At 44.0% G+C, this 16,685-nt stretch overlaps 1 protein-coding gene across 1 annotated transcript in view; it reads left to right on the top strand.

Moving 5' to 3' along the window:
* LOC310832146 (outer mitochondrial transmembrane helix translocase-like) overlaps positions 1 to 16,685 on the top strand; it is a 50,990-nt gene that overhangs the window by 15,358 nt on the left and 18,947 nt on the right. The window contains exons 3-7 of the mRNA XM_083713764.1: positions 3,611 to 3,709; positions 9,872 to 9,992; positions 11,870 to 12,070; positions 14,181 to 14,287; positions 15,128 to 15,217. Coding sequence (XP_083569890.1) covers positions 3,611 to 3,709; positions 9,872 to 9,992; positions 11,870 to 12,070; positions 14,181 to 14,287; positions 15,128 to 15,217 — 618 coding nt within the window. The remainder of the gene's footprint in view (positions 1 to 3,610; positions 3,710 to 9,871; positions 9,993 to 11,869; positions 12,071 to 14,180; positions 14,288 to 15,127; positions 15,218 to 16,685) is intronic.

Here is a 16,685-nt window from a genome sequence, read left to right as displayed (position 1 = left end):
AAGAGAAGTGTTGTTGTTTAATTTGTAACGCCTCTGTGTCCTTACCAAAAAAGGGTAACTTGGAACCCCATTGATGTCAATTTTCCAGTCAAAAGTGGAATTCGTAAACTTAAGCTCAAAGAACTCAAAGCAAAATTAGCTTCTCAGCAGCAATTACTGGTAAAATCCAACTCACATTCTAACAATGCAACCATGTCATCCTTTAACCTGATTGCTAAAAAGGGCAAACCTTTCACAGAAGGGGAGTTTGTAAAAGAGTGTTTTCTTGCAGCAGCTGAACATCTTTTTGAAGGGTTTAAAAATTAAAAAGAGACCATAGCTGCTATCCAAGATCTTCAGTTATCAAGAAACACAGCCATACAGTGAATGGAAAACATGTGTAAAAATATTGATGAACAGCTGTTGAAAGATGTGTCCAGTTGTGTTGCTTTCTCACTCTAGCTAGACAAATCTACAGACATCAGTGACACAGCTCAGCTACTAGTTTTTTATTTGTATGGTTTTTAAATATTACAGCACAAAAGAATAACTACTTGGGATAGTTTCTTTAAAAGAGAAAACCACCAGTGAAGAAATATTTAATTCCTTCTATTCCTTTATAAACAAGCTTAATGTTCCATTACACAAGCTTGTTGCCATCACTATGGATGAAGCAAAAGCCATGACAGGTCGGGTTAATGGATTTATTGCTCTTTTTCGACAACATGGTGATTTCCCTGACTTCCTTGCGTACCACGGCATCATTCACCAGCAAGTTTTGGCAAGCAAGAAACTGAACACAAAGCATGTCATGGACATAGCTTTTAAAATTGTAAATTCAATTCATGGAAAAGCACTTCAAAGGCGGCTTTTCAATCTCACTCTTGAGGAAGGGCAGCTGGAATTAATTTTACACAGAGATGAAAGGTGACTCAGTAGGCAGAAATTTTTGGTAAGATTTCGTAGTTTGTAGGAAGAAATGATATCCTTTTTGAAGGAGAGGGGAGATGAGTACGCTCAGTTAGAAGATGATGAGTGGTTATTTGATCTGGCTTTCCTTGCTGATTTCACAGGTAAACTTAGTGATATGAACCTAGAGCTACAAGGTAAAGGTAAATGCATTGGCAAGATGATTATCATAGTTTCATCCTACAAAACAAAATTTAAGCTAATGACGGCTGACTTTACAATCAAAATTTTGATTCACTTTCCTAATATGCAGGACCATCTGGGAAAAAATCCTGAAAAAATCCCAAACAGAGAAGTATGTGGCCAAAATTGGTTCTGTTATTCTGTAGTTAAAAAAGATTTGGTGACTTCCAAAAAATTGAATTAATTGTAGAGTACATGTTTCCATTCAAATCTGATTTGGACTTTTAAAAAATTGCAGTCATTATCAGTACAAATTACTCATTGTGCAAAATATCTCTTGAAAATGATATATTAACTCTGAAAAATGACATTTTTATGAGGGCCCGTGCAGAAGAAGAATAATTTTGGGAGTTTGTGCCTATACAGAAATTTCCAAATTTGAGAAGATGCAGTGAAATTCTACACTCATGTTTTGGTTCTACTCCATGATAATATGACAGCAACAATCATAGATAACAATGGCTCTCGAAGTGAACCATTCACAGTGGGATCAGGTGTTAAACAGGGTTGTGTTATTGCCCCAACTCTATTGATTATTTTCATTGCCATGATCCTACACTTTGTCAAAGGGAAACTCCCCACTGGAGTAGAAATCATATATCAAACAGATGGGAAGCTCTTCAATCTGAGCAGGCTGAAAGCAAAGACTTCTGTCATAGAGCTTCAGTATGCTGATGACAACGTAGTGTGTGCACGCTCAGAGGATGACCTCCAAACTATCCTAAATATCTTTGCAGAAGCTTACAAAAAGCTTGGCCTATCACTCAACATCCAACAAACCAAAGTGCTGCGCTAACAAGTACAAAACAACCCCTCTGCAGCACCACAAATCCAACTCAATGGTATAACATTGGAAAATGTCGATCACTTTTCCTACCTAGGCAGTTATCTTTCCACAAGGGCCAACATTGATGCCGAAATCCAGCATCGCCTGAGCTCTGTGAGTGTGGCTTTCTCCCTATTGAAGTGCAGAGTGTTTGAGGACTGGGACATTCACAGGGAAACCAAAATGCTTGTTTACAAAGCTATTGTACTACCAACCTTACTATATGCTTGTGAAACATGGGCCACTTATAAAAGCCATCTCCAGCTGCTCGAAAGATTCCATCAATGGTGTCTCTGAAAATTTTTACACATCACTTGGGAAGACAGGAGAACTACGGTAATATCAAAACAAAAAAAAATTCCTTCCAGTAGCACCTTAAAGACCAACTAAGTCAGTTCTTGGTATGAGCTTTCGTGTGCATGCACACTTCTTCAGATCAGTGTACTGGAAGAAGCAAAGATCACCAGTGTCAAAGCGATGATTCTTCAACATCAAATTCATTGGACTGGTCATGTTGTGCACATGCCTGATGAATGTCTTCCAAAGCAACTACTCCATTCCAAACTTAAAAATGGAGGTTTAAAGACTGTCTCAAGACAAATCTAAAATATGTAGTAGAAACACTGACAACTGGGAAACACTGGCCTGCGAGCGCTCCAGTTGGAGAACAGCCTTTGCCAAAGGTGTCATGGGCTTTGAAGACGCTCGAACTCAGGACGCAAGGAAGAAATGTGCTAAGAGGAAGGCACGCTTGGCAAATCCACACCATGATCAGCTCCCACCCGGAAACCAATGTCCCCACTGTGGAAGGATGTGTGGATCCAGAATTGGCCTCCACAGTCACTTACGGACTCATTGTTAAAACCGTGTTCATGGAAGACAATCTTACTTGGCTACGAATGATTACCAAAGAAGAAGGAAGAAGACGATGTCCCACATTTACTAAATTTTGGAAGAAAGTGTTGGACTATATAAACAAGACACAGCGGGAAATGTTAAGATGCTCTTGAACTATATACTAGTTCTGTTGGCAACAGGACTGAGGAAATGGATTCTACATGCCCTAAAGGTGGCCAAGAGACAGATTAACTGGAAGAATAGCGATACAATTCCCCTTAATCAATGGCTTGAAAACACGACAACATTGGCAATGTATGAACAGACACACACTTTATTTGAATAAATATAATGATATTTTGAATGAGTTTACACATAATAAATTAGTCAAAACAAACAAATAAGCTATACCAATAACAAACTTAGTTGGTTTCTAAGGTTCTACTGGAAGGATTTTTTTCTTTTGTTTTGACTATGGCAACCAACACGGCTTCCCAGCTGTAACCATAATATATTAGGTTATTGACAGTTATATGTGTATTAGGATAAGAAAAATACAGCCAGATGGGTGGTGTATAAATAATAAATTATTATTATTATGTAACAGTATTTTTTTCCCCATTCTCACTCACTTTTTTCTTTATTCCTTTTCCTCACTCTATCTTTTATAAATGAAATTATTCTTCTAAAAGTGCCAGGTGCAAGTCACTGTGTGTAGTCATGACAATAGCAAGTCATGATAATAGCAGAGTCCTATATTAAATCTCTGAGATAAAGGGAGGACTGCAACTCTGGGCCTCTTTGTTTTGTCGGCAGGCAGAACGCTTGATGAAGCAGATTGGGGTGGAAGGAGTGAAGCTGGCAGAGCATGAGATGATCATTGCCGCTCACCTGGTGGTTCCAAAGGATATCAAGGTAGGTGGCCCCATATGTGAAAATAATTCCCCAAGTACATTCAAAGAAATAAGCCCCCCCACGGCCGTTCTTCCCCTATGTTCGCCCAGCCTGACAAAAGCAACCAAACTACAGCTGGATGCTTCTGCCTTGAACCCACCTAGGACCCCTGTAGCAACTGCAAACAGAAGTAAGTCGGGGATCTCCAATATAGACGGGAACCCGCGGGAACTGCAAGCCCCCAGTAGAAAGAAAGAATGGATCCTGGTCCTAAGCCCGGAAAAGATGGTATTCACGAACTATCCAAAACCCCTGGGTCTTCGCACAGGGACAGACCGCGTGAGGCACCTGCTGACTATTATAAACAACATTCTACCTGGGGCAGCTAAAGCAACCGACATAGACAGTATAGACTACCTATATCAAGATGGACATTTAGTCCATGCCCTGATCACTTTCACAGATCATAATCTGGTCAACTTCATCTTTAGAACAAGAAATCTATTTTTAAAGAAAGGAATAGATTTATTAAGAATCTTTGAAAACAGAGCTCCGCTAACCTCCCTACTGGCGGCCAAGGGGGAAGGGAGACCAGGAACAGAGGAACAAAACGATAGAGTGCATATGCAACAAAACCAGCAAAACCAGAGCCTAGTGCACCAGCAGGAAAACATAGCCCCTATTGTGACTCAACTTCATTTGAACATGCCCTAATAGATCGGTTCTGGTCACTGCAGATGCCAGCCCAAAAGGAAATCTTGGTTAGACTGGACACCCTGAGAAGCAGACTGACCAAAAAGGAGGCCCATGTTGAGACTACGGAAGGCTCACACACACGGCCTATATCCCCCAAGTGCCTAGTGGACAAGAGGACGGTGGGAGGCGCCTTTAAATGTTTAGATTCGGAAGACCAATCGCAGCCCCCGCTGGTGTATGGTAAGGCAAAACTAAAACAGACTGTCACATCTCCGAGTACCTGGTTCAACTATCTAAAACTCTCCCCAAATGAAATAGCTACTCCCCCAAGTCCAAACCACCCCCTTAAGTCCCCAAGAGTTATGGATAATCATTCCCTTATGCAGCAGATGCCTATTGACAAACTTAATGGGAGTGTTTTTTTAGACGTAAAGGGGTCACTGGACACCGTGGGCCGAACAAATCTACAACATGGAGGGACAAAGAATAAAGCTGCTGTCCTGGAACATTGCAGGATGGCGCGCTAAGAAAAACAATCAACAACTTGCAATGTTTCTTAAGCGATTCGATATCATCCTCCTGCAGGAGAGCTGGCACAGCGACCCCATTCTGTTCAATGGGTATTCTTGTCACTTCCTATTTGCTACTCCATCTGTGAGGGGAGGTAGGCCTAGTGGAGGTTTAGCTAGCTTTATCTCCACAGAGCTTGAACATTCCTTAAAAGCCCTCCCAAACTGCAATTCACTAGCCACGGCAGTCCTACTCAAATTTAAAAGAGATGCACTGGTAGTGGTCAATGTCTATCTGCCCCCCTGCCAAAAAAAATCTATAGTGAAAGCTAACTGGGCAGAGTTAGAGGCATTCCTAGACTCCATAGAATCTTCCCACCCTTCTACACCGATTATAATCGGGGGGGATTTCAACGCCCGTATGGGAATTGATGATAACAACCTTTACAGCCAATATAATCAGATTCAGGACCCTGAAAGTCCAACCAAAGCAGGCGTTTCACGACTTTCTAAAGATAATAAATGCAATTTCTCGGGGCTATGTCTAGCCGAGGTCGCAAAAAGAAGGGAGCTGATGATATTAAACGGTAGTAAGGAAGAGGATCGCCCAGGAGAGTATACCCATTTTTCCAAGATGGGAGGAAGTGTGATAGACTACATTCTGATATCAAGATTTGCCTATAACTCTGTGTCGAAGTTTCAAGTGGGACATAACACCGAAAGTGACCACCTCCCACTAATTTTAGCGCTCAATGGCCCATCGTTTAACAAACCCACGGCTAACCTTTACTACACCCCCATCGTTAATATGGGATCACTGGCCCCCAGAAGAATTAAATGGACCCCCATGATCAATACAGAGCTAACTTATCTCCTCCATTCGGAAGACGTGAAGACCATCTACTCAGCCATTGTATCAGCTAATACCGGGGGAAAGGCCATGGACTTGTTCAACGAGTTATTAGCAAGACTAAAGACCTTCTTAACAACTGAGATACTTAATTCTGTTACAAAGCGGGCAAAGGATCAAGAGAGATGGTTTGATTTGGAGTGTAGACAACGAGGGAAATGTCTGAGATCAACCTATCGGAATTACAGAAACACCGGAGCACCCTCGCTATTTATGGCTTACATCTATTTAAGATGTAAATAGATGTAAAAACTATCTATTTAAGATGTAAATAGATGTAAAAACTACAAACAGCTATTAAAGGTAAAAAAAAAAAAGCTGAGAGATTGGCCTGGTGTAATTTAGTGAAGGCCTCAAATGAGAAAGACTCAACCTCCTTCTGGCATACCATTATGGGCCTCCTGGGCCAGGAGCGGATTGGTCCCACATGTACTGTAGAACCCCAGGAGTGGATGAAATATTTTCAAACCCTCTTCTATGACGACAAAGCTCAGCACAATGATCCAAGTGCCTACTCCGAGAATTTACCATATTAGCCTCCTGTCTCCATAGAGGAGGTGGGGAAACTAATTGCCCAACTGAAAAACAACAAAGCCCCGGGCATAGACCACATTCCAGCAGAGCTCATGAAGAACAATATCAGCTGGTGGGCTCCTATAATGGCGTCAATATTTACATACATCGATTCAACAGGCATAATACCTGGTTGCTGGACAGAGGCAGTAATTATTCCGATCTATAAAAAGGGTCCTATGGCAGATCCAGCGAGCTATAGACCCATTAGCCTCCTTACTATCCCCAGCAAACTGTATGCCAAACACCTCCACATCAAACTAATTGACTGGATGGAAACTGAGGCAGTTCTGGCAGAGGAGCAAGCCGGCTTCAGACAGGGCAGAACAACAATAGACCATTGCTTCGTATTAGCACACCTCATTGACAAATACGTCAATAAAACACGTGTGACTTTATACGCAGCATTTATTGACCTGAAGGCGGCCTTTGACTTGATCTCACGAGTCAAACTTTGGGCTAAACTCAATGCCACCAACACTGACAAAAGATTACTATTCTTGATAAAAAACCTATATAAAGACTCCAAGTTATATGTAAGAACCTCAGTAAATGGGCAACTAATTGGCCCTGTACCAGCCACCAAAGGAGTCAAGCAGGGCTGTATTTTAGCCCTGGCCTTATTCAACTTATATATAAATGACATGGTCAAATACCTAACATCCCCGGAGTTTCATGCCCCTAAATTGGCTGAAAAATCAATTTCAGCGCTCCTCTATGCGGACGACACGGTTCTCTTATCACGAACTAAAGTAGGCCTCAAAAGGCTACTAAGAGAATTCTCAGCCTACTGCAGGAGAGATCAACTGGTGGTTAATCACCCAAAAACCAAAGTCATGGTCTTCACTAGGAGACATAGACATCACAGATGGGAGATGGACCATCAGCCAATAGAACAGGTCAAAATCTTCAAATACCTCGGAGTAGTTTTCCAGTCAACAGGGGCCTGGGAGGCCCATCATAAATATGCTAGGGAAAAAGCATCTCAAAGCGCCAAAATACTGTCTCGCTTTTACTTTACGAAGGGGGACAGACATATCCCAGCAGCTCTGGAGGTCTTTCAAGCAAAACCCTTGGCGCAATTACTCTACGGGGCCCAAATCTGGACGGGAAATCATTGGCGCACACTTGAAACGCTCCAGTCTAAATCTTTAAGACAGATTCTAGCCGTTCCACCATGCGCACCAAATGCGGCCCTACGGCTGGAGACTGGCCTCCTCTCCGTCGAAACCTGCACCTGGTTAAGAACATTCTACTATTGGCTTCGCTTAAATTTAAACCCATCCGGACTACTACCTCTAGTAGCATGAGATGCCCATAGAAGTCGGTGGTCCAAAGTAGTGCATCAAAAACTACTTACATGTGGCCTCCAAGCACAGCATCTCTTGAAAATGGGTCTCCCCAAGGCAAAAACCCTTACTGACCAGTGCATGAAGGCTATTGAGCAGCAGAATAATCTGGCCTATATTAAGAAATTTAGTGCTTGGTACGCTTATCTATCCCCCTCCCACTTTGATTTTCAGGCACCTTATTTGTCTACCTTAACCTTAGGTGTCTACCTTAACCCAAGGTAGGTGGCCAGGCTGCTGCTCCTCTTGACAAAACGCAAGAGAGTTTTGAGGCTCTCTAATCTGCTTAGGGACGCGGGTGGCGCTGTGGGTAAAAGCCTCAGCGCCTAGGGCTTGCCGATCGAAAGGTCGGCGGTTCGAATCCCTGCGGCGGGGTGCGCTCCTGTTGCTCGGTCCCAGCGCCTGCCAACCTAGCAGTTCGAAAGCACCCTCGGGTGCAAGTAGATAAATAGGGACCGCTTTCTAGCGGGAAGGTAAACGGCGTTTCCGTGTGCAGCTCTGGCTCGCCAGAGCAGCGAAGTCACACTGGCCACGTGACCCGGAAGTTTCTTCGGACAGCGCTGGCCCCTGGCCTCTTGAGTGAGATGGGCGCACAACCCCAGAGTCTGGCAAGACTGGCCTGTACGGGCAGGGGTACCTTTACCTTTACCTTTAATCTGCTGAAGAAAAACAGACAGGAAAAAAAAGTTGCACATATCTTAGTTCTGAAATGAGATTGTGTGGGTTCACACCAGAAAACTTAGGCGGGCCTTTACACTGGCCAGACTAAATATGTTACCCTCAGCTGTTCTTGAAGGTAGATATCAAAAACTTTCTTTCGAGGACCGGCTCTGCCCCTGTGGAGCTGGCTACATAGAGACTGTGTCACACGTTCTCTTGTCTTGCTCCCTATATAAAGATCTCAGGAACGAGACCATCACGCCGCTCCTATCTGCCATCCCGGGCCGCTCTTGTGAAGCCAAATTGTTCTCACTCCTGGCCGACCAGAACAGCTCGACAACAGAGAAGGTTGCCAAATTTATCGAGAGAGCAATGAGACTGAAAGCTGCTATCTGAATGACATCAGTGTCGTTACCCGGATTCCTCGCCTAGAATCTTATTATTATTATAATTACGTTTTATTATTATTATTTTATTACCTCTGCCAAGTTTTAAGTACTGAGATTATTAATTTATCTGCATCTGGTTATTATTATCTTTCTCCCTGTCCTGACCATCCCTCCGAGGTTATATTTATATTTATAATTTTTCAATTTGGCTGGTCTATTCACTTAACCGACCTGGAACAATCTACCAGAGAAAAGGCCGCCGCCCATGGGACAGAAGGTCATGGATGAATGATAATCCAGCTTCTACCCAGGGTTTTAATAGGTCATAAGATTTTATGGTAACTATATTCATAATGTATTTTTGTCGGTGTTTGTCCTTTGATGCTATGGCCTGTCGGCTACGCAAATAAAGTCTATTCACTCATTCATTCATTGGGGTGGAAGGAGTGAAGCTGGCAGAGCATGAGATGATCATTGCCGCTCACCTGGTGGTTCCAAAGGATATCAAGGTAGGTGGCCAGGCTGCTGCTCCTCTTGACAAAACGCAAGAGAGTTTTGAGGCTCTCTAATCTGCTGAAGAAAAATGGACAGGGAAAAAAAAGTTGCACATATCTTAGTTCTGAAATGAGATTGTGTGGGTTCACACCAGAATTAGTAATTCAGATCTGGAACTTTAGCACTTTACAGCACATCAATATAGACTGTTGGGTCTTTGACTGGTGGGTTGGGACCCACTCTCAGGTCATGACCTGATCTAAGATGGGTCACAACAGCAGCACAACCACCAGTCCAAATACCACTCTACAAATGGCAAACAATTAAGATATGGGCCCCATATGTCTGTTTGGGTCAGTTATTTAAAAAGGATGAAAATTGCTGATGTAGACAACCCTTTAAACCAAGAATAGATAGAAAAGATCCCTACCCCAAAGAGCTTAGTCTGAATGGTTGGTTATAATGGAGGAAAAACAGTGACAGAATGAATAGAAAAGCCAAGGATAACAGGAAAATAGTGCAGTTACATTTAGATTCAAATTTCTAACCTTTGTTAGTCCCTTTGTTATCTGCCAACTGCTCACAGCTTGTCCCACCTACAGGTAACTTGGAAGGACATTGCAGGCCTGGATGAGATGGTCAGCGAACTCCAGGACACTGTGATCCTCCCATTCCAGCGGCGACACTTGTTGCAGCACTCCAGGCTCTGCCAGCCCCCAAGAGGTATTTATTTTGGAACAAGGGGCAATTTACTAGTTACTCAATATCATTTTTGAGACTTAAGGAAAGTATTTCCTTCCTTTTAAAATCTGCATTATTTAGCCAAACCCTACATATCAAATAGGTTATTATGGTCAGAGGGTTAGTTTGTTACCTGTTGTCCACTTAAGAAACTTGCTGGGTATGTACAAGTGACTCCCCATTTACCCAGGGGTTCTGTTCTGGGGCCCCCCCCACAAAAGCAAAATTGCGTAAAACGGCCTGCCATTCCTCCATCTCCCGCAAGCCGGGGTGGGGGGTGGAGCTGCCACAGCTGACACACGCAGGGAGGGATGGCGGGGCTCGGCTAAGAGCTGCTCCCCGTTTCCAGGGACCACTTCTGGGGACCTGGCACCACACATGCACACAAACAGAACGTACATCAACGCGGAATTGTCTCAGTCAGTTGGGCAGCAGCAAGAGCAGCATTAGGTATTAAACATTAATACTTCCATTAGCATTTTTCCGTCGACAACAAAAATATTTTCCCCAGCTTGAAAGCGTTATTCCAACAGAATTAAATTAAATGCTCTACTCAGTTTAAATTTAACAAATCCCTCCAAATCAAAGCTACTTTAATTAAAGTTCCGATTAGTGCACACATTCACAGTCAATTACACTAATAGGTGGACTAAATTGCCTCTAAGGTACCTTATAACTCTAAGTCTCATGTGATTCTGTTTTTTAAAAAGACTGCCCACCACACTCCAATATTCTTCCTTCAAATTGTGTCAGTCAGCACTCCAAATAAAATGACATTCTGGATATCCTGAGCCAAAAGCTGTAAGGGGTGCGAGTGCTCAGCAAGAATGACAGAAACACGACGCCTCTGTTTCTGCTGCTTGTCTGAGATGGTGAAACAGAGGATTGTATCCAATGCTTGTCCTACTCAGAGAAGACCAACTGAATATAATGAAGAAGAGTAAATTATGTCCATCATTTTCAGTGGGTGCACTCTGAGTAGAACTTATATGGACACACCTCTGAGACACTGGCAAACTACAGTACATAGAAGGATGGGGGGGGGGGCTGAATTTTTCTTGGTGGGTCACAAGTTGTGCCCATTGTCCCTTTCCTAAAATGGTTACTGTAGTTAGAAAATGAGTTGTTGGTGCAGTGCACATGGGCACAAATGTGCCTGCAGAGGTTTCCCTGAAGCCTGCAGGGTCCCTTTCCTTGCAATGCTGGAGTTAGGCTTGAAAGAAGCATTCTGTTATAGACAATAGAAGCCTTTTTCCAAGGGGGGGGTGTCAACTCTCCCTTCTCCTGTTCTGAAATACTCACCTCACAAAACAGATGTTGGCACCTGAGACAAACCACTAGTGTCCCCCTCCCTGCTAGGGAAGAAAGGGTGAATGAAGATCTACATCGGGATCTGCTGCCCTGAGATGGTCACCTCACCTTGCCTGATGGGAGGGTCAAGCCTAATTGTTGTGTGTGGAGCGAGAGATCTTCCTGGAGATGGCAGCCGGGGAGGAATGCTTATCTTTTGCCTCCCCAGCTGCCCTCTGCAAGAAGACCACTCTCTAACTAGGCTGGGGTGGGGTGGGGAGAGAAGCACATTTTTCAAGCCTAATGGTTGGGGGAGTGTGCAAGTATTTGCTGTGTAGACATATGTGTGTGGCTGCAGTGCATGTGTGCATGATTGTGGTATGTACAATGCCCACAAGTTTCTCTGATCTGCACATCTGCCCATGAGCCCCAGAGGGCTGGCAATCTTTGAATTGGAAAATTGTTCCTGGTGGGCTTTATAATACAATCAGAAAGTGGGGATGAACTTCTCACATAAAAAAGGGAGGTAGACTGTGAACCTGTGCTGGTGGGTTTTTCCTTGCTACCAGGTGTCTTACTTTATGGCCCTCCGGGTTGTGGGAAAACCCTTCTTGCCAAAGCAACAGCCCAGGCTTCAGGATGCAGGTTCATCAACCTGCAAGCATCTACGCTGACGGACAAATGGTATGGAGAGTCACAGAAGCTCACAGCTGCCGTCTTCTCACTGGCAACCAAGCTTCAGCCCTGCATCATTTTCATAGATGAAATAGGTAATGTTTGTATCCCTTCCTCCCATATCCCAACATCAGCGTCCTCTGCCATGGTTGCCTCTCCTTACTCTTAAGTCACTCCTAGATCTCTTTGTCACTCTCAGTCTCCCAGCCAATTCCTCCTTCCCTTCCTTTCTTGAACATATAAAGGTAAGAATTGCTCCGTCATATATGGCTAAAGCGCCACCTGGGCCAGTGTTCTGTTTCTTCTAACAGCCACTGGTTCGATGGCTCTGATGCCACTACTGAACTTCAGGAGGAGGGGGTGTTGCGGGCTCTCGACCCCGCCCACACTCTCGCGGGGCTGGCATCAGCCTCGCGGGAAGCAGGGATTCCCTTAATTTGCATCCCCCCGCAGCGCCAGCCAATTGGCTGGCGACGGGGGCGGACCTTCCAGAGGCCACTTAAGGTCGGGGCAGCCCTTGGCTCGCCCCTTTTCTCCCTTGCAGCTGACGCGCTTTCCCACCCACCCACCCTCTAGGTTTTGCCATCGACCTTGCTGTGGGCTTCGGCTGGTCGCCGCAAGGGGCCTGGTAGGAGTTTTTCCATTTGGCTAATTGGCTGGTTTGGAGCCACTTGGTTTTTTCGCCTACCTCATAGCAAATCGTCACAACTCCCTCGGTTTTGGCGGTAGGCATTGGCCGGGGTATTGTCATGCAAATGAGATGGGGGGGGAGGAACGCCATCACCTCCCCCAATGCTTGAAGGGTAGTTCGTTAAAGGACTCCGAGGGGCGACGCCTCGTCCGAAACCTACGGAGGCTAGGGCCTAAAGCGCGCCCCCGAGCGGTAACCCCTCGGGGAGCGCCTAGGGATATGCATCTTGGGTAGCTCCCCCTGTTGGTGTTTACCCCTTCCCGGTTAGACCGGATAGTCGGTTAGGGGCCAATGCCTAAAGCCAATACCTCTCTTACCTGTAATCAATAAAGTTGTGGCCAATTTCGCCCATTAACCATAATACTTGTGTCTGGTGTCTTTATTTATTCCACCTGGGGGGGGGGAGGGAATAGCCACGCAATAATGCTCAAACATCATGCGAAGGTAAGGAAAAGGAGTAAAAGACCCTCTGGCTCCTTCTCTACCCAGTCAGTCACTGTGCTTTGCAGGTGAGGGCCTCCTGCAGATACCACCTTCTCCAGTGGTTCAGTCTGCAGAATATAGGAATCAGGCCTCTAGTGTTGCAGCTCTTACCCTTTGGAATTCCCTCCTGTTCAATATTAGGCACAGACTACCCATGTTTTCAATGCCTACTGAAGACTACACTTGATCTTAGTCAAAAGGCCAAGAAGCTGTTGATTGTATGAAGCTTATCTTACTACACTGCGGGCTGTATAAACAAGCCAGGGATCAATTAATTAAAATTTTAATGGCAATTTTACCTGGGAATTCTGAAACCTACTATCTCAAGTATCTTCTCAAAGATATGACAAATTATTACCCTGGCTGTGGCAAAATTTCTCTCGGAGGTAATAAGAATTAGAAATAAACATGCTCCGGATAAAACACAGTGACTCGCCTGGAATATTTTCTATGTATTTCGGCTTTAAGAACTGTTTCTGCAGGTCTCTGGACTGTAATAAATAATGTGTTTGCCTACTGTGTGCCTACTAAAGACCCTGCTCTTTCACAAGCCTTTTAAGTAGAACTCTTTCCCAGTCTACCTCTGTAATGGAATTATTTTTAGATTCTTTATTTTATCCCTTGTGTGTTTGGAACCCTGGGCTCCTTTGGGAGGAAAAGAGATATATAAATGTAATAAATAAATAAGCAGATTAATCTTTAAAGTGTTGCAACATTGCTGGTTTTGCTACAACAGGCTAAGGCTGCAATGATATACGCAGTTTTCTTAGAGTTCATAGAATCATAGAGTTGGAAGAGACCACAAGGGCCATTGAGTCCAACCCCCTGCCAAGCAGGAAACACCATCAGAGCACTCCTGACATATGGTTGTCAAGCCTCTGCTTAAAGACAGACAAAACAGACACCAGCACAGGCTTGACATATGGTTGTCAAGCCTCTACGTAAAGACAGTCAAAACAGACACCAGCACAGGGAAAAGGACAGAAGCCCAGTCCTTTTGGCTAAACTGTTCCTTTTCTCCCTCCTGTCAGATGCCTTCTTGAGGAACCGCTCCAAAGCTGACCATGAAGCCACTGCCATGATGAAAGCAGAGTTTATGAGCCTTTGGGATGGTCTGGAGACTGGAACCAATTGCCAGGTACCACCACCTAGCTCAGTTGATGCAAACAAGCCAGGGGCAACCAGTGCTCCTTCCCTCCTGTTATACATTTGCCTCTTCTAAGGTGATGCCTGCTCCATGCATGGGTCACCTAAAAAGTATGCTCTCTTATTTTAAAAAAAGAGTACAGGTGTTCCTTCCACTTACACTGGGGTTATATTCTGGGCCCCTGTGTGCATAAGCAAACATTGCATAAGTGGGGAACACCCTTAAACACCCTTTAAACGCCCTCTCTGACACACTCTTTCCAATCCAGACAAAAAATACTGTATCTAAAAATAGCCACAACTAGAGTTGAAGCTCGGAGCCTGGAGGATGCAGGGGAAAGTGGTGGCTGCAGTGGCTGCTGTGCTACCCCGCATGTCAGCTGCTAGCCACATAGGCTGAGCAGCCTAAACAAAGCCGCACTGCACCTCTCGTCTCTTTGGGGCTTCCCCCACCCTCACTGAAGTCCTCTTCAGGCTCTGAGGGGAGACTTCTTACAAGTCACAAAGACTCTCCAGCTCTCTCTGGCCATTTCAAGGTTTGAATCAAATTACTTATTTCTTTCTTTATTTGGGGGCACAGTGTGAATACATGTTTGCACATGAGTCAATCACGGGCAAGTGGGGGACACCTGCAGTAAGTTTAACTTGAAGTAGACCCACTGAAATAAATGGACCTGTGACTTAACCTCAATAGGTCTACTCTGAGTATGAGTAATATGAGTAACATTGTTTTATTCATATAGTTTTTTTCATATGCAATCATACGCAAATTTAACTGATCAGTTAAAACACAAGATCAATCAATGACCATCACGGTCCAATTGTGTTTCAGGTAATGGTGCTAGGAGCAACCAACAGACCACAAGATGTAGATCCAGCCATCCTGAGGAGAATGCCAACTACCTTCCAGATTGGCCTGCCTGTAAGCAAACCTTACCTTCTAATAAATCCAGCTCACACCTGCTCCATGTCCACTTCTGCTATTGCACAGTGAGGTTTCCAGTTCAACATTGATTGGGTTATGCTTGAGGAAGATGCCAGAGAAATCACTGCATAACAGCCAGAACACAATTAAGAATTGCTTCCTGGTCCAAGTGCTAGAAAACAAGGCAATTAAACATGTGTCCAGCTGGTCTAGGGGTGGTATTGAAGGACAGAGTAGAAGTCCCTCCAGTAAAAAATAAAAAATGAAAAAAATAAATTAACTTTTCCAAATGATCAGTGTCCCCACCGGGAGATGCAACAGCCCCACGAAAGATCACTTAAGACTGCAATTTTATGTAAGCATCAACATAGATCAGTATGAGGCTTTATAAGAGTTCAGGAAGTGAAATCCAGACTGCAAAAGGAGGGAAAGGTGCAGCTCCATTTTACTGAGGTACAATGCTTCATCCACAACCAACAGAGGATACAATTCCTGTTCAAAGATGGCTCATTGCAACCTAAAGTACACCTTCAGGAAAGGGGAGTGGCTGATCCTCCCATATTCAGGCAGAAGTGAGTCTTTTCTGACCAGTCCAAGGCAATGCTTGACCACTGAAGTAGGCAGACAATTTTGCAGTGCAGGCAGATCTTCAAAGTTTTATCTTCTATAGATCTTCTTGTCTTCTTATGCTAGAATCTTCTTGTGCTTGCAAAAACTGGCTAATATACTTGCATTATTTATTTAGCTCATCATAGCAGCTACCCAGCTGGTATGATGCCTGAATAAAATGCCCTTGTATAAAAGGAAGTCTCCCCCAAAAGACGAAACAAAGCCAAATGCAGACGGGGCCGTCTTTAGCATATGCGCCACCAGGGAGCAAAGATTTGCCCAGCGCCCCAAATTTAGTTTAGCCCCCAAATTAACTTTTATTATGCTAATGCCAGATGCCACACTTTTTAAAAACAATTTCTCCAAACGAATTTGAACTGTAAGTGATGAAATTAAAATGCAATTTGAAAAGTTTCACCTTTGACACGACTGATCTCGTGCAGCTTGCCTGCAGCCGGCAGGCACAAAACAACAACAAACCTCTGGTTACGTGAAACATATTCAATAAACACACAAGATGTAACTGGCTGTACGTTTGAAAAAATAATATATACTATTCATTGTATTGAATATTTCCGGAATATTAGCCTTGTTTCGCTGTCTTGGGCAAACTCATATATGATATCACAGGACAGCAACTGTGCTATACAGGACTACTATCCACTGTCCAAATATTCCAGAAATCCTTGTCTTAGACTCTGTGAAAGGATTCTGTGGAACTGCAACAACCTTTCGTGTGGATTGTTGGACTTTATGAACAGGCAGGTGGAATAGACACTTTCACATATGCATAAACGGATTAGAGAATAAACTGACCCACTGGGTCTTCTACTTTTTACGTTGAACTTTGAGTCAC

Source organism: Podarcis gaigeae, assembly GCF_964106915.1.
Source record: "Podarcis gaigeae genome assembly, chromosome: 15".
Taxonomy (NCBI): domain Eukaryota; kingdom Metazoa; phylum Chordata; class Lepidosauria; order Squamata; family Lacertidae; genus Podarcis; species Podarcis gaigeae.
The sequence above is the reverse complement of the archived record's forward strand: the minus strand, read 5'-3'. Positions and strand labels throughout refer to the sequence as shown.